Consider the following 18,960-nt stretch of genomic DNA (forward strand, 5'->3'; position numbering starts at 1 on the left):
TATTATTATTATTATTATTATTATTATTATGGCATTATCATTAGGGTAACGTGATAGGTAGATATCTGGGATATACTGTATACTCTATGTTAAATTCCCAGATACGCAATTTCGGTACAAGGGCTGACCAATGGGCTGTCTAACTAATGAGCTTCTCTTCTTCTATTCATATGGCTAAGACCGAATCTATATTTAAGTTTGGGATCTTGTCCATTTCACTGGGACTTATTTACAAAAGACACGCAGTGCGTTCTGTGTATTGGTTCTAAATTAACAAAACTCTCACGCGCACTGTTGTCGGTTGCCATGACGTCATAATTGAGGGCAATTACCGCGCTCACCATTTTGGAGTGTGTTTTCGGTCAGAGGTTAAAAAAGTAAGCCATGGAAGGTGATAGCTCGTCCGATGTACCTGATGACACAAACGATGAGGCATTTGGGAGTACATTTCTCAAGAAGAGACGAAAAAGAACAATTATTGCAGCCGAACAATTATTGAAATTGGAAGGTTTGTACAAACAAGAACAATGGCCGAACCGAGAGAAGAAAGAGAAGTTGGCCAGACTCATCGGGATGTCAACACACTTTGTAAATATTTGGTTCCAAAATAAAAGATCTAGAATGAAGAAGATGGCACAGGAACAGGAAGAACTTTCTACGCTAACAGTCTCAAATATTGTGAGAAATATTCCCGATAGTCCTTTAACTCCTGTAACCCTACCAGTGCATATTGCACCAAAACCACGAGTCACCAAGCCGCTTGGTTCCACTTCCAATGATATCGCTGAATCGTCAAAGTCAATTCCGGAAATACCACGAGGAATGACCACTACATCAACTTGCGACACACACAAGGCGACATCCCACAAGGTAAACTAATAACAGCGTCCGGATTACTTTCGGAAAGTTTTAATTTTCAAAACTTTTGAATATTTATTTGTGCTTTTAGGTTAGTGAGGAGGTTATAATAATTTTTCATTTCACTTTAAAACTGTTTTTTACACCCCTCAGACCCCTTTAAAAAGTCACTTCTGGCCATTATAATGGCCACTATTTTCTTAATGGTCAGAATATTGACTAGAATTTTTTAAGTGGCCAAAATATTTACCAGTGTTTTCAAAATGGTGGTTTTAATGACCCATGTTTTTTATACTGGTCAAAATAATTACAATTGCATTTTGAATGATGGAGTTGATGAACATTTTTTTTATGGGCAGTATAATGGTCATTTTATTTTTCATTACATACATAAAATGACCAGTATTTTTGTTCATGTCTCTAATATAATGGCCCAGAAAACAGACTGCTACCTCATGTGAGCTCAATATACGTGTGGGAATTTATTTAAATACTTTAATATGGATCAGATGCTGATTCCTATAAATATAGTCATACCCTGTCATGGAGTGAATTCATTGTAACTATGCCAGTTTTTGGACGGCCTTTCCCAATAAAACTGCCTAATACGTCAAGTCACACCAACGAAATCGGACATCTTATAAACAACTGATTATGAACCTGTTTCTAAAATATGTTTTCATGATTTTTTGCCAACACTGGCACTGTTAAATCTGTCGTCTGCAGCCGCTTGTGTCAGGGTGACGACTGAGTTTCTCTGTTCAACTAGGTAATCACAAAATCAGAATTCTCCACTTATTTTGTTGTACTTATGCATTAAACATTGCGCTGATATTACTGGTATTATTTATCAAAACGGATGTTAGAATTCAATTTGACCAGTCCAGAAATGGTGTTGTAACATCATCATTAGTTCTAATTACTATTAATGAGATAGTTCATTATTTTGAACATGTGGGTGGTTGTAGTTGTTATGACATGTAAATGAAAGCTGATGATTGACATTTACAAATTTATATAAAATTATAAGGAAAGCCCCAGCTTTGTGCCTTCCATTGTATTGGGCCATTCCAGTTTATATCTACACCCCCCTGTTGATGTGGTCGGATTTCCAGCACTGTATGATGGGGAAAATATCCCGGAATTCCAACTGTATATGGAGAAACAGAATCTGGAAATCCAGATGAGTATGGAAAAAAAATTCCTGGAAATCCAGGCAGTTACGGCTACTAAATAAAATATGGCCTAGTTTATCTCGCCACATACAGGTTGATGAGGTTGGATTTCCAACAGTATGACTAAACAAGCAGCCTATCAGCTGAGATAGCTCCGCTGTTAGCAATGCACATTTCAATTAAAGAACTGAAGACATTAGAAAATGAACAATATGTATAGTATCAAAGCAATCGGACTTACAGTTTTTAACAAGAAGTCGAAAAAATCATTTTCTACCAAAAATGACAAAAATATTCACCAAAATTAGAGAATTGAAGATATCATCATGAAATGAACAAATCTGAGAAAAGTCTACATGTAGTATCTATATACGTAATATCAAAGCAATTGAACTATTGGTTTTTAACAAGAAGTCGAAAATATCACTTTTTACCAAAAATTACAAAAATATTCACCAAAATTAGAGAATTGAAGACATCGTCACAAAATGAACAAATCTGAGAGAGGTACACATGTAGTACCTATATATGTAATATCAAACTAATTGGACTTGCGGTTTTTAACAAGAAGTCAAAAATATCATTTTTTACCAAAAATGACTAAAATATTCACCAAAATTAGAGAATTGAAGATATCATTACAAAATGAACAAATGTGAGAGAGGTCCACATATAGTACCTATATATTTAATATCAAAGCAATTGAACTTGCGGTTTTTAACAAGAAGTTGAAAATATCACTTTTTACCAAAAATGACAAAAATATTCACCAAAATTAGAGAATTAAAGATATCATCACGAAATGAACAAACCTGAGAGAGGTCCACATGTAGTACCAATATGTATAGTATCAAAGCAATTGGACTTGCGGTTTTTAACAAGAAGTCAAAAATATCACTTTTTACCAAAAATGACAAAAATATTCACCAAAATTAGAGAATTGAAGATATCATCATGAAATGAACAAATCTGAGAGGTCTACCCAATGTACATATACACGAAGTATCAAAGCATTCAGGCTTGTAGTTTTCAAGAAGAAGTCGAAAAAGTAAAACATTGACACAGACGACGACGGACGACGACAACGGATGACGACGACGACGGACGACGACAACGGATGACTACGACGACGGACAATCACTCGTATGATAAGCTCCGATCGACAAAGTCGACAGCGGAGCTAAAAAAACTTGAAATTCTGACTGTATATGGTAAAAAAATTGGGCCAGTATGAAATAGTTATTACTGAAATTAGATAAGGATGGTGGCACAAATGAGCTCATCAACACTGTGAATCAGGACTAGTTTGGATTTCCATTATCAAATATAAAATTTTGAACTTGGGAATTTAGCATATGATGAGAGTTATATTTGGAAATCCTACTCTGTATGGTGGCACAAAGGAACTCATCAACACCATCACTAGGAACTATAGTTTTGGATTTCTATTACTGTATGGTGAATGGTGATTTGGAAATAAAACTTGTATGACTTGTACACCCACTTGTACACCCTGTATGAAATAAACACACAAGCTCATCAACAGGGGGGGGGTGCAGATATAAACTGGAATGGCCCATTTCAAAAACGAGTTACAGATAACACAACAATGTTTCCATCTACTGCAGCGCTATATTCAGGACTATCAATTTTCTGTTGGAAGTTTGCATATCGAAAGCTCCATTATATTTGATGGAGGTGTTCCAAGTTGAATTTAGGGTAGTTTGCTACCATTAAATTAAAACATGAACAAAATTTAACACAGTAAATCATTAAAAAATTGTTGTGTGATGATTCACTTGCATGCACATCATTCATTTTTAACGTTTTTACAAAGAATAAAGAATGCGATTCCACGAAAACATGCAAAACAATCTACATACAAAGCAGCCATTTTGAACATTTTCTGTAGGGTTCTATGTAAACACTTTATTCTATAGATAACTTACATTAATATTCAAAATTTTCTCATTTTTCGTGACAGTCATATGTAGCCCTCATAAAAATGCATAACATTTTTGAAATATGATTGAATGCTTCTGCCATAGGAATCAAACTATTCATAAAATGCATCATTTTGTGGGACACTTAGTTTGGTGATCATAAATTTTTATTTCAGAATTTTGGACATTACAGTAATCCAACTTCTCTTGCTGGATTATCTTATGCAATATTTCATCTGAAATATGGTTGAAAGGTGGTTCACAGAGACAAATTTATTGGGAGATAGTGATTTTTATTTAGGCACTCGCTGCAAGAAGCTTGGCAAACTTGCTCAATTTCTCACCATCCAAAAGTTCAACTGAGCTTCAACGGTTAAATTGTAAAATTTACTTATCTGCACACATTTCATTTTTTCCAAATATATCCTTGTAGGCTTTCACCATAACCAAAACTTTAAAAAAAATACCAACAAACATCAACTAACAAGTATCAACAGTCAATCTCGCGAATTGTTTGAAAGATACTGGTCAAAAATAGAATGATTTAATTTTGAACTTCTTGTTTATAGCTCAATGTTGAAATGCCAATCTTACAGAAGGGAATATGGCATTGAGATACCTTTACCACATCAAAATTGAACATTATCTAATGTATATAGCATATTATCAATTGTGAAAATACTCCCAAAATACTTTCAGGCTTGTCAAATCTGTTTTGATCATTATTCGTCTTGTTTTAGGCTTGATTTCACATACTGGTAATACAAAGTTTTGCAGTGAACTAGAAATGGTCTATTACCATCAAGATATTTAACAAAAACTATAAAGTTGGAATTTGAATAATTCATGAGCGACAACTAAGTTAACCTTTAAAGCGAAATGTTCTGTTCATTTTCTCTGTTCGGACGAAGTCCGAAAACGGGGACTATTAATTTGGGTCGTTCCATATGTACGTACGTCTGAAGCTATATCTCGGACACCCATTGACGGATTTCATTCAAACTTTACATGAAGACAATACATAATGTCTTACTTTATGATTTGAACAAATATGGCCTACTGGCGACCATCTTGTTTTTCATGGTACCCATGCTACTTTGTCTTGAATGCAATGAACATTTCTGTTTAAATTTTGTGCAAAGATAGTATACCAAGAGATACATCTACACCAACATGATTTTTGTGATTCGATTCAATATGGCTGGCCGATTTTTGTGTAAAAGCACTATAAATTGTCATTTTTATATGTCCGGAGCTGTTTCTCAGAGATGACTAGGCCAATTTGGATCAAAGTTGATATGATGATCATACATATTGGGTTATAGTTGCATGTCATATTTTTTCTGTGGATCAAACTTATATGGCTAACTGGTGATCATTTTGTTTTTCATGATACCCATCCCTACTTTCCCATGAATGCAATGAACATTTCCGTTTAAATTTTGTACAGAGACAGTATACCAATAATCGATACATCAACATGAACATTATTTTTGTAATTTGATTCAATAAGACTGCCCAATGTCCAATTCTCGTGTAAAAGCACTAAATCATATTTTTTTACAAATCCATCTCCTATTAATGGTTTCAATCTAATCTCAATGACTTCATCAGCATCAAATTGATATGTCAGATCACAAAATTTTGGACGGGGACTGTGTCATTAACAATGACTTGTTTAGATTAATTCACAGCTCTTAAGTCACTTAATTCACAGTTTAAGTCACTTAAAGGAAACTTGTGGTTAGGTTTGGTTGGCCACATTCCAACTTGAGTAGGATTTCACCGGAACAACTTGAATTTGAACTCTCACAAATCAATTGATAACATAAACTGCATTTATTTGCGAACAAAATTCTTCAACGAACTGATAAATACATAAACTTGTAGAACTGACCCACAGTTGAGCACGAACTAAAAACTGGAACAGAACTACTGTTTAGCTTTTAAAAGGGAAATAGAACATTACTGCGTTTTCCATGCAGACAGAGATTAACCAATCAGTGACTGCGTACCGAAGCAATAATGGAATGTCAGTCAACACCTATAGCTTATTATGGTTTCAACGATAAAACTATGCAATATTTCCCTCCTCAAAAGATGCTAATCTACAAGCAACGGAGAGGATTCACCACAAGTTCGCAGTACATACACAAGTTGTTTGTTTAAATTAGATTAGAATAAAATTATTTACATGTTTGCATACTGTAGAATACTTTATTTTTGCTTGGAATTTATTTTCGCTATTTTCGCTGAAGGGATGATTCCGTGAAATAAAATCCAGTGAATATACAATTTTTCCTATATTTTACATTAATCTTATCCAAAATCAGTGAAAATAAATTCCAAGCAAAACGCCCAAAAAGCCTTTTCAGCGAAAATAAAGTATTCCACAGTATATATTAAGTTTAATGAAGGTTTGTATTTTACTGTAGGAACAGACCTGGACATATAATGGTTCTACCTCAGTGCCAACAAACAATTCTACCTGTATGAATGGGAAAAGAAACCTATTACAATGTATTGTTGCTATGACAGCGGTAGACGAAGGTGGAATTGTAACTGTGGGTGACTCAAGTTATGATACTGCAGTGAATTCAGCTCTTTATGGAATTCAACTTGAGACAGATAGTTGTGTATTGGTATATAGTAAAGAGTATGGATTTGATATACATAAGAACAAGGATGGATTCTGATCCAGGAAATTTGTAATTCAGCCTGTATTTTAAAGCATATGTGAACCTTTGTAGATAAGGAAAATAATTTCTTTTTTTTGTTTTGGCAGTAATTCATGATAATGTTTACATGGGCAATGATTTTTGAATTGAGTGTGTTTTTTGTAACTCACTGGTATTTACTTTTTTTCTAGAGATGTCCTGTGAACAACTTGTGTGGAAATCAAATTATTGTGTATGTATAATGATAAGTTGTTCATAACAAACCTGCAATTCAAAAGCTATTTTTATGAAAACATATTTATTGTTGAGATTTTAAACTATTAATAAATTAAACTAATATAAAAAAGCATGTTGTCAGTTACCAAAATTAATTTAAAAAATATATCTTTAAAGTTCTAAATTATGAATTTATTATTATTTATCAAAGATGTACTTGGATGTATTTTTTCACATCAATTTTAATGTTTATCAAAACTTATGAATTTTAAAATATTTTTATTGTGCTGATTGTGTGTATGTATGTGCCCTGACTGCTGCTTACAAATAATAACCTATTGCAGAATATACACATTGGTACATGGCAATTTATGGCTGTGGGAAATCTGCCATACAAACATGCATATTAAATAAATCAATATTAGAAATCAATTTCAGGATTCTTGTTTCATGATTGTGAGTTCATATATTTATGCTATATATGATTAAAGGCCCAGGTATACTATAAATACGCTCCTAAACAATAGGGATTATTTCCTTGCTTGTCACGCTGTAGTAAACAGCTCCAGCCATGCTTTGGTTAAGATGCATTTTCTCAAACTTACAGATCGATTATGTCGAGCCAAAGTTGATGTATGTGATGGCTATGAATATCACAGCACTGATTGTATGTAGTATTTATGACAATAAATCGTGTACGAGCTGAGATTTTGGCGGATAAAAGTCAAATCCACGAACCGAGGATGTGTCATAGGCTATGTGATTAACAACACTCATTAGCATAGCCCCATCTCCAATTCACACTTGCCCAGGGAAAGTGAATTGGGCCTTTAAATGTGTGCTACAACCATTATACATTAGGCTAATCCAAAATACATCAAGCTAAATTGTTGTCACTTAATGTGATCAACATGTACCAACCATGAAATTGTGCACTTGGTGTCTTGGATAAGGGTTTGACCATTAGAAACATGAGGTAGAAAGAAAAAGGACAATGACAAAAAAAATCCCAAGCCAACTTGATATTTGTACAGCATTTGCGACCAAATTTATCATTATGTTTTGTTTGAAAAATGCACCATAATTATTGATTTTCTTAAATCACAACTTTTCATTTTTTTACCCAGTACAAAATATGGTTGGGTAAATTTTGGTTGGGGATGTAACCTACAAATTCGGTAAGAAGGAATTCTAAAGTCATCTGCTGATTCGCACAGTTTCATTAAGGACAACTTTCCCCCATGGGAATCACTTGTATTATTTTTTTTACAGGTATGCGAGGCACCAACTTTTGGAGAAAAAACAAAGCCCGGGAAGCCAAAGAAATTCCACAAACAATTGTATGAATTTTAAAATTTTTTAAGTATTTTTTTTTATGGACACTGTAGTTTGAAATATGTACAAAAATGTATTTTTTTTGGTCAAAAGTGATTTAAACAAAATTAGCTTCTAAACCATGCCTCTTTTTCCTGTCAAAATTGGTTTACGGATACATCTGTTTATTATGAAGAAAGTGCCGTCTTGAAAAATGTCACAGTAATTCAAGTTTATGCATAAATTAACACTTGTGTGATTGTTGTAACACTGTTCAACAAAAAACGATGCCCCCGAAGTTTTGAAGATAATCACATTGTCAATCATTTTTTTTTAAAGTTCTGGGATGTGCACTATAAAGAAACTGAGATAATTGCTAATTTGCATATTTTATTAGTTAAGTAAAAATATGCTGATTTACATCGCCATTGGATTTAACAGGAGTTCCACTAATGATTTTAATTTCAAATTTTCACAGAATACAGATGTTCATACAATGCCATAAAAACAAATATGAAAATTTGCAAAATAAACTGCATATCTACCTTAAATGAGTTATTTTCCCTGAAAATTCCCTATATATGGATCAACTTTTTCAGAAAAAATTTGAAAATAAAACAAACTTATTTGCAAATAGATCTAAAATTGTCACGTGATTCGGGGCTGTAGTCTTCCTTGAAACTAATTAATTAAAAAGGTTAGACTACTAGACACTAGAGCATACATGATCATTGCATCCCACAATCTCAACAAAACCTCTACTAATAACAATATGGGTGAATGCCAAACAACACAAAAACCATACGTTTGTTGCCATAGTAACATAATTCTGAGTTTGTAGTATAAACATTATTTGTGGCATTAAGTACAGTGATCAGTTACTGGATACCATTGAACCATCTTAGATCTACAATCTAGGATTGCATGAACAATGAATGGACTGGATTTGAATGTCCACTGTAAAGACTCCTTGATAATGAAATAGTGTCCCTTGGTGTTTATAGCACTTAATATCATATTGTTTCTAGGATGATATTGAAACATAGATGTAGAAATGTTTCAAAATGATAAAGTGTATGATGTCAGATATTTTCCTGTACTTATGATGACGTAATATATTTATATTACGATGACGTAATAATATTAATTGTGACATTTCTTCAAGAAAAAACATATTTATGCAAATGAATATTGATTAAAATCGAATATACCTCTCCTTGAAAACGTTACAGTAATCTACCACAAGATACGAAAGTAACTCGCAAAGTATTGTGGGTAAATGCAGTTCGCTGCCATATTGAAATTGCCTGTTACCAAACTTGAAGTGTATTCGTACGGTTTACGAAGTAATTGTGTGGTTATCGTTATTTAAAATGTTCAAAAGAAAGCTCCAGGCGCTAGGATTTCATGATCCCGATACATTCGACATTACTGGTAAGGGGGTAGGTGTGGAATAACTGTATGTTCCGGGCTCAACGTCACCTTTTGTGCAGCATGGAACGACATAATGTGCCTGGATGCGCTCGGTAACTTTCTGGTATAATAAACTGAAGGGTGGTGTGTGGTGGGGGTAGGTGGTTCTTTCTTTCTTAATTAGTCGTCGGTATACCGGTGCCTCAACTATATCGGCGACTGCCTAAGTATACCCATTTTTCACTTTTAGTTCCTGTTTATATTATCCCCGTCGTAGTCCCAGAAACGTGTCGAGCGCCTGTGCACTGGGTTACAGAACAGTGCCGTGACCGGTACCCGGAAGACAGTATAGTCGTCTTCATATACATGTACGAAAAGCCAAAAAATGCTCTGTGGTTGCAGCTCAATAACTGAAAGAAACTGGTACCTGTAGTCCTACGTACAGCACTTTGCGGGCCAGTCTGTCAGCTGACTGATAACTAAGGGTTTCCTATTTAAAATGTGTCTAGGGGGTGTGTCTGTTTTACAAATATTTCATCATGATTCACATATTCTTGACGATAATCTTTTTCTCCAAATTCTTTGTCATTATATTTGTTTTCTCTTTTCTATTTATTCACTCATGATACCCCCCCCCCCCCACATCTTCAAATCAACCCAGCCCTAAACTCAGTGTTGTCAGAGTGGGTAGTATTTTTATTTGGTTGTTAACTTTGGATACTGCTATATAATAATATAATAATAATATAATAATTTTATTAGCCTTTGAAACGGCGTAAAAAGTAACATACAAGTCGACAATAACAAGAAAAGAAAAGAAAAAGAAAAAACAATCTATAAGAAGCATTAATTCATACATGTAAATCATTTAGTTTCTCGTTTCTGAATTTCCATAGGTGGGTGAGAAGTTTCGGATTTCGTTTGATGTATTATTTCCTCTCGAGAAAAATCTATGTACAATAGTTGGTTCTCCACCACTTTCCACTACTACCGGTAATTGTATTGGTCAGTGCTGAATAGAATTTACTTCTCAAGTGGTTAGTTGATTTGCAAAGAAATAAAAAGTGATAAACATCCTTCTTTCCATCATTACAAAGCTTACATACCCTGTCACCTTTATAATTTTCCCATCCTGTTTTATTACCTTCCAAGTCTATTGGGTTTGACCTCACCTTAAAGAGGAGTGAGATGCCATGATGATCAAGGGGATCCTTTATATAATTTTCAAAGTTTTTATTGTTGTGTTTAATCCAACCATAGTGCTTTAGAGATTTCATGTCTTGAATAGTTTCAACAAAACGCTTTATTTCATTTTCTTCACTAATTTTATAGAAACTTTTAATCCAACTAATATTCTGTGGTCTTTTTAGGCCATAAACATGATCCATACCATTTTGAATTAGGATATTGTTGATATATTTTGGCCAGTGTCAAGTAAGTTTAGCCTTGTTCTGATATGATTCATGTAGTTTAGAGAAAACTGTTTTGGTCCACTTGGTATCATTCATCTTTTGTAATCTGTCCAAATACTGTATTCGCGATTTATCGTAAATAAAGTTGATGTCTTGCCATCCTAAATCTCCCAATATTGCTGGGCATGCTACATTCCTATGAACTTTAAAGAGAAACTTGCCAAATTGATACTGGATGCTTTTAAGTTTGTTTTTATTCACTGTACTTTCTGACAGCCATACACTAGATCCATAGTTAATTGATGGCATGATTATATTTTGCCACAGGACATCACCATATTCAAATCTATTGTAACTGTTATATTGGTTTATGATTGATTTACTATATGCTAATATTTTCGTTGCTTTTTTATAAGTTTCCATAAAATGTGAATGATCCTTCAATGATTTTGAAATAATGATGCCTAAGTATTTGTATGTTTTAGTTTCTTTAAGTGTAAAATTTCCTAATTTCCAAATTGTTTCTTTTTTATGTAACTTCTTTCCAAAATACATTATCTGGGATTTGGATTGATAAAAGCTCAATTTCCATTGCCCTGCAAATTTTGATGCATTATCTAACATATTTTGCAGTTGAACTGCGTTATTTGCTATGAGGACTGTCATCTGCCCAGAATAAACCAGGTATTAATTGTGTTTCAATCATTACCCCAGTTTAGATTTGTATAACATTTTGGCGAATTCATTAATGTAAATTGAGAATAGTAAAGGACTGAGCACACATCCTTGTTTAACCCCTTCATTAGTTTTGAAATAATCTGTTTCAATATCATTAAAATTAATTTTGTTTAGAACATTGTTATACATGTCATCAATTATATCCCATAGCTTCCCTCTGATTCCTGCATTCCATAAACAAACTCGCAACCCATCTCTCCAGACTCTATCGAAAGCCTTAGAAAAATCAAGGAAGGCAACATAAGTTAATTTATTATTTGTTTTCCGCATGGAAGCAATGCCTTTAAGTATGAACACATTTTCCTCACATCGTCTATCTTTCCTAAAACCACCCTGAATTTTGCCTAGTAAATCAGTTCCTTCAACAAATTTCTTTAGTTTTGTTTCTACTATTTTAGCATATACTTTTGACACAGATGAGTTTAAGGTTATACCTCTATAGTTATTTAAGTCTTTCATGTCTCCTTTTTTATGAATTGGTTTTACAACTCCTTTTTTCCATTCATCTGGTATTTTACTATGCCTCAGACATGATTGAAATAGAACTGTTAAAGATTGTACTATTGATTCCCCACCATTTTTAATGAATTCATTAATTATGTTGTCAGGGCCACATGCTTTACCCGTTTTACAAGATTTTATTGCATTGCGAACATTATCCTCAGTTATATCAATAGAATTAATTACTGGAAAATTAATGTTGTCTTTGTTTGATTTTACCATTTCTAATTAGGCTCAGTTCCTCCATAATTTGATTATGGAAATTTGTTTCTTTTTTTTTTATAGATCTTTATTTATTTTCCCTGCTGTATTCCAATAGTGTTTGAGGTTATTTTTGACTATATCTTGGTTTGTTGTTATACGATTACCATTGCATAAGACATCATAGATACATGTTTGTTTGAGGTTATTTTTGACTATATCTTGGTTTGTTGTTATACGATTACCATTGCACAAGACATCATAGATACATGTTTGTTTGAGGTTATTTTTGACTATATCTTGGTTTGTTGTTATACGATTACCATTGCATAAGACATCATAGATACATGTTTGTTTGAGGTTATTTTTGACTATATCTTGGTTTGTTGTTATACGATTACCATTGCATAAGACATCATAGATACATGTTTGTTTGAGGTTATTTTTGACTATATCTTGGTTTGTTGTTATACAATTACCATTGCATAAGACATCATAGATACATGTTTGTTTGAGGTTATTTTTGACTATATCTTGGTTTGTTGTTATACGATTACCATTGCATAAGACATCATAGATACATGTTTGTTTGAGGTTATTTTTGACTATATCTTGGTTTGTTGTTATACGATTACCATTGCATAAGACATCATAGATACATGTTTGTTTGAGGTTATTTTTGACTATATCTTGGTTTGTTGTTATACAATTACCATTGCATAAGACATCATAGATACATGTTTGTTTGAGGTTATTTTTGACTATATCTTGGTTTGTTGTTATACGATTACCATTGCACAAGACATCATAGATACATGTTTGTTTGAGGATATTTTTGACTATATCTTGGTTTGTTGTTATACGATTACCATTGCATAAGACATCATAGATACATGTTTGTTTGAGGTTATTTTTGACTATATCTTGGTTTGTTGTTATACGATTACCATTGCATAAGACATCATAGATACATGTTTGTTTGAGGTTATTTTTGACTATATCTTGGTTTGTTGTTATACGATTACCATTGCATAAGACATCATAGATACATGTTTGTTTGAGGTTATTTTTGACTATATCTTGGTTTGTTGTTATACGATTACCATTGCATAAGACATCATAGATACATGTTTGTTTGAGGTTATTTTTGACTATATCTTGGTTTGTTGTTATACGATTACCATTGCATAAGACATCATAGATACATGTTTGTTTGATATTATTTTTTGGTCTTTTTATATCATTCCAGAACATTTTTTGAAGATTTTCCCCCTCGTTTAGCAATATCAACACTACGTTTAACTTTATACTCTAATATTTTAAAATTAATTTTATTATGTGCTTCTATTTTATGTTCAATATAAGTAGACCAGAGTTGATCTCCATGTGTTTCTTTTTTCTCATCTGCTGGTAGTTTTGCCCATTGTCTATATTGTCTACAAGCATCCCTTCTATCATTAATGGCATCTCTGATCTCTTTATCCCACCACCCTTTACCTCTATTATTGATTAATTTCTTTTCAACACACTTGTTGGCTACTTCAAATAGGTTTGTTTTCCATTGTAACCACAGTGTATTTGGATCATATTCTTTTGTTTCTATTGTCCAATTACAAAAACATTTTGAGAGCTCTTCCTGGAAAGGTCTCCAGTCCTGGTCGTAAGTTAATTTCCAACTTTCTTTTTTAGGGGTTATTTTTTTGGTTACCTGTAGCGTGGTTCAAATGTAAAATCATGACATTGTGGTCACTTCCCAAATGGTATTTTGAGGTATCATCTATTATGAATTTCAGAAATTTTTCCTCAATAATATGTTTATTCCTGAACCAAGTAAATTTCCCTTCCACACAAGGCAGAGCATTTGCAAGAATAAGACCAGAATCGTTCCAAAAATCAATTAGCTTACAGCCATTGTAATTTTTTGAGGAATCACCATTTTGAATAATGTTGCCTACTCTACAATTGAAATCTCTTATTATTAGTCCCCGTTCAGGCGCAGCCTGAAAAGAGGACTACTAATTCAGGTTATGTCCATAATTCCGTCTCCAACATTTTCTCAGAAATTCTACAGCAGATATCAGTGAAACTTGGCAGGTTGATGAACATGTCCCCTCCGAGTATGCACGTAATTTTTTTTCCAGATCTGAAAATCCCAAGTGGGTCTTTTTCACGATTTTATCAAAAATTGCCTCTCCCGGCAACATTGACAAAACGTCTGCGCATGCTCAGAATAAATTAATTACTGTAAAATACTTTATTTTTGCTTGCAACATTTTTTTGCTATTTTCGCTGAAGGAATGTTTCAGTTAAAATAAAATCCAGCGAATATACCCTTTTCTTATATTTTACAGTCAACTTGTCAAAAATCAATGAAAATAAATTCAATACAAAACACCCAGAAAAAGTCTTTTCAGCGAATGATAATTCCAGCTGAAATAAAATATTTTACAGTAGATTAGATCTGTGAGTAAGGCTGCTGTTATTACGGCACGTGATTTCTCCATTGCGTGCAATTTATTATAGTACTGTTTATACATGTATTCTGTTTGGCTCAGTGGTCTCATTCACTCATTACTAGAAGAACTAGTAACTTTATTTGATTTCAAGAACTTCAAGAAGGCGGCATAAGAGACGTGTTTGCAAAGGTAAGTTTTCCAGTTTATTGGGGTACGATTGGTGTACATTTCGTGACGTACGGACGTGAATATTATGATGATTGCCAGCTTTATATTCTTGTGAAAACCCAAAAAAAGCAAACAATTGTCTCTAATCTACGAAACTAGTTTGTGAATTGTATACCCTGTCAAATTATTGTACACGAACGATTAATTCACGAGGACATAGTTTTCAAGTACCGGTAAATCGTTTTCCGGTCTTTTGCTTGTGTAGCGATTTCCGAAATATTCACAACTCGGGGGGGGGGGGAGAATTTCCCTGTGTCGATCAATTTATTCATTATATAATAGCAGGTTGCCTATGATTATATTCGTATTTTTTATGTTGTGAGCATTGAACTGTTAGTTGCAATGAAGATTTTGGCGATCTTGTGCGATTCAACATGGCGGATGTACAGTGACAACACGTGTATGGACGGTCGGTCGAGCAGTCTGCAACGGACCACAGTCTGTGAACGGACCGTGAAATCGCCCGTTTTTTCGGCAGTTTTTTTTTTTAATGTTTTGGATATTTCATTCACTCCTGATGCCTAAAAGAGTCTAATTTATATTTTACCGTAGTCATTGACACCTATTCAAGAGTATCATGTTTATTGTGAATAGCGTGAATGGGTAAGCTTCGTTTCGACAATGGGCTGTTATTTCTGTGAACAATGTTAAATTATTCTTTGAATGCTCAGTTTATTTTTTTGAAAACAACTAATTTTTCGATTTAAAAAAAATCATGCCGTTTTCCCCGTCAAAATCAAAGCATAAAGATCTTGCTAAACATCGGTGAATCCCCTGTTGCGTTCACCACGAGGTCACTGAGCCGTCATTAACATATTTAAATGACCACGTGTACTAAAATAACATGGCGGATATCGCATCGCATCGCATTTACATTCGACCGAAATCATTCGTTTACGATGAAACTAAGTTGAATATTACTTCCAATTCATAAAAATTCAACGAATTATTTTTTTGTGCGTATTATAATCATTACTGAATAATAATAAACAATTGCAATACTTCGAAAACAAGTAAGTTATTCACTTGCGAAACACAGAATGACCAGATTGTGCTACCGTGATCATTTGCTACCGGTACTAACAACTAAGCAATGTATTCGTGTTTGTATTTATTCGAAACTTCTTTTAGAAAATACTTTACTTTTCGTAAACTTTACTGAATTTTTGGGGGGATTCAATTCCAACATTTCGCGATGCCAAACCAAAGGCCTTTCACTCTTTGAGTGTGACACCTAAACCAGAAGTTTTATGGTGTATAAACTGGCACTAAATAAAAAAGCCGTTGAACCGTATTCAAATTTATAAGTACATGTTACTATGTATTTAATTATGAAAACTGACTAAATTAAATGTGATCTTATTTTTAATTTGAACAGAATTATGATTTATATCGGTAATGACGTTTTCATCCAATATTAATAGTGCAATTGTTAAAATGCCTACCTACACATTTATTGTTTTTGTTTCTGTTGCCCTGAAATAGACATTTGTAAAAAAAAAAAATTTAAAAATCATGCTTGATTCAAATTCAAAAAAAAAAGATGTAGCCATGTAGCCCCTTCCTGTTATCTGTTTCCAACTTCTTCCAGAGTAAAACTGGTGAAGCCATGTAATTGCCATACAATCATAAACTGTGGGAAAACTTGTATGTTATTGAAAATCTTTATTTTGTTGTCTGTGAATTAATATAATATTTGAAATGGTGTAATGGTGCAAAATATTCTCAAGCAATTGGTTTTCTGGTGGCACTACACTGTGCATTTATGCATGATCTCAGCTTACTAAGTGATGATGGTGGTTGAAATGGAAAACTGAATACAAAAATCCAGTAACATCTCAAACGAATTTCCGTCTGCTGTGAATGCATGTTTCGTTACATCAAATAAATAACCCAATTTTATTGAATGTATCCAAAAACATGGTACCAATGATCTGAAATTTCAGGAGTGCTCGCTGAAGGTTTATCAATCTTGCTTATTGTCTTGTTCTTTACCAATCCTGCATTTCAGTTACTAGAATTTATACTAAAAAAAAATAGTTTCTGTTTTTCTTCTAATAATTCGGCCACTCTCAAAAACAAATATTTTTCCATGGTCGAAATGCAAAGAATACAAAACTACTGTGATTGCATAGCGATACCTGTAGGGCCATTGTCAATTAGTTCGCCTGATCAACACAGCGTTATACATAGGGCTGATATTGAATCACGGAGAGTAAAATCTTGTGATACTAATCTCTAGAACCGCTCAGATTGGTACATACCGGTATGTCTTATGAACCCACATGTGTATATCTTTAACAATACTCATTTTAAACTTTTTTTTTTTTACAGTGGTGCTGTGAACTGCTTCAATTTTGCAAGGCAATTTTTTCTGGGTTCCTACAACATGGAGTGTCAGGGACTTTATTGAAATTTCATAGAATCCTGAATATATCTAGAAGTGAAAATTAAATGGTTTACAGTATTTTATACCCATTAATAATGATGAAATGCAATAATATCACTGCACTAAAAAGACTTCAAACAATTGTTACTTCTCCATTGAAGGTTATGAGCAGACCAACCTTTACTGGCTTCCTTAATTATTACATGTACTTGCTCTGAAAACATAGCTTTTACAATTGTTTAAATTAACAGATGTTGTTCTATGTACAAAGAATACATTTTAAATAATAAACCTTACTGTATTAATAAAAAATTGTATTTGACAACATGAGAATGATTCTGATGCCCAGTGGTGATGTTGAAACAAACCCAGGTCCTGGTAATATACTAAGACCTGATTAACAAAGAAGTCATGTACATCAAGGTTCACTCAGATTTATGAATGCAGTTTCTTGAGCAAGTATACATGTATGACAAATAGTTTTGTTGCACTTGTGTACTCTGAGATTCTGAACATGGGTCAGTGGAAGTTTTTAGTTGTCAGTACAAAACTAGATTATGGGAAATCACTTTATGATGAGTTGTACCCACATAGAGTACATATTCATTCACCTGTTTGCAGATGTTCCTTGTACTACTTTATAATCAAATAACGGGGACTGTGACATTTCATGTCTTGTTAAAGTATTGTCATTGCCTTGGCTTTCAAGTGTCAGTACGTCAACTAATAATTGGTGATAAAGTTCATCAACTAACTCTCTATTTTTACCCTCCACAGGAAAGTATACAATACAAATACAAAAGGTTTCGTTTGATCCCTTAAATCTAATTTTAATCCATAACCTTTCCTTTCTTTCTATAGTAATTTGGGTTGTTTGTATATTATGAAATTTTATACATGGCCCAGAATTGGTAATGTTTGATTAAAAAAATGCTCAAAAGTTTGTTGGTTGCATGTGAGCTTGTGTCCCACATACATCTGCAATCAGTTTACACTGCTAGTTCCCGGTTCACAGGCTTTTATTGTGATCAAGCACGTTCTATTTCAAGCTACTTGAAACCTGAAATAATACCGAAAATTTAAAAACTTCACACATAAATTTTATTGCCTTGCCCGTAATGTAGTGTAAACGAAGGGGAAGCTATAGTAAGGGGAAAATTTTGGCGACGTTGTTGTTGTTGGCGTGACTTGTGGGTGTGCTAACTCAAGTAATTTTTACATGATCGGTTTCAAATTTATATACGTTTAACAAACATGCAAAGATGGCCAAGTGTGATGTTGGTGTATTTTGCTTGCATAGTTAATGAGCGATGGCTACTGATTGGTTATCTCTTGTGGGTGCGATAACTCAAGTAATTTTTACCCAATCAGTTTCAAAGTTGTATATGTTGTAAAAAAAGGTGTAAGGATAACAAAGTTCAATATTGGTGCACTTTAC

The 18,960-nt window shown here is 33.4% G+C and overlaps 2 protein-coding genes and 1 long non-coding RNA gene across 3 annotated transcripts in view; all 3 read left to right on the forward strand.

Moving 5' to 3' along the window:
• The first annotated feature begins 295 nt into the window (after nucleotides 1-295).
• Nucleotides 296-7,302, forward strand: LOC102807594 (uncharacterized). Its single transcript, XM_006824149.2, has 2 exons — nucleotides 296-870; nucleotides 6,412-7,302. The coding sequence occupies exons 1-2, from the start codon at nucleotides 385-387 to the stop codon at nucleotides 6,670-6,672; spliced, it is 747 nt and encodes a 248-aa protein (XP_006824212.2). The 5' UTR covers nucleotides 296-384; the 3' UTR covers nucleotides 6,673-7,302.
• Nucleotides 7,303-9,460: 2,158 nt separating this feature from the next.
• Nucleotides 9,461-18,960, forward strand: part of LOC100366725 (tRNA-splicing ligase complex subunit RTRAF-like) — a 38,185-nt gene continuing 28,685 nt past the window's right edge. Inside the window, exon 1 of the mRNA XM_085495763.1 lies at nucleotides 9,461-9,618. Coding sequence (XP_085351889.1) covers nucleotides 9,558-9,618 — 61 coding nt within the window. The 5' untranslated portion in view covers nucleotides 9,461-9,557. The remainder of the gene's footprint in view (nucleotides 9,619-18,960) is intronic.
• Nucleotides 14,863-17,834, forward strand: LOC146749021 (uncharacterized). The gene is made up of 2 exons (XR_014931464.1): nucleotides 14,863-15,094; nucleotides 17,468-17,834. It is a non-coding gene; the product is annotated as an uncharacterized LOC146749021 (long non-coding RNA).

The sequence above is a fragment of the Saccoglossus kowalevskii genome, chromosome 2 (assembly GCF_978046115.1).
Source record: "Saccoglossus kowalevskii chromosome 2, keSacKowa6.1, whole genome shotgun sequence".
NCBI lineage: Eukaryota > Metazoa > Hemichordata > Enteropneusta > Harrimaniidae > Saccoglossus > Saccoglossus kowalevskii.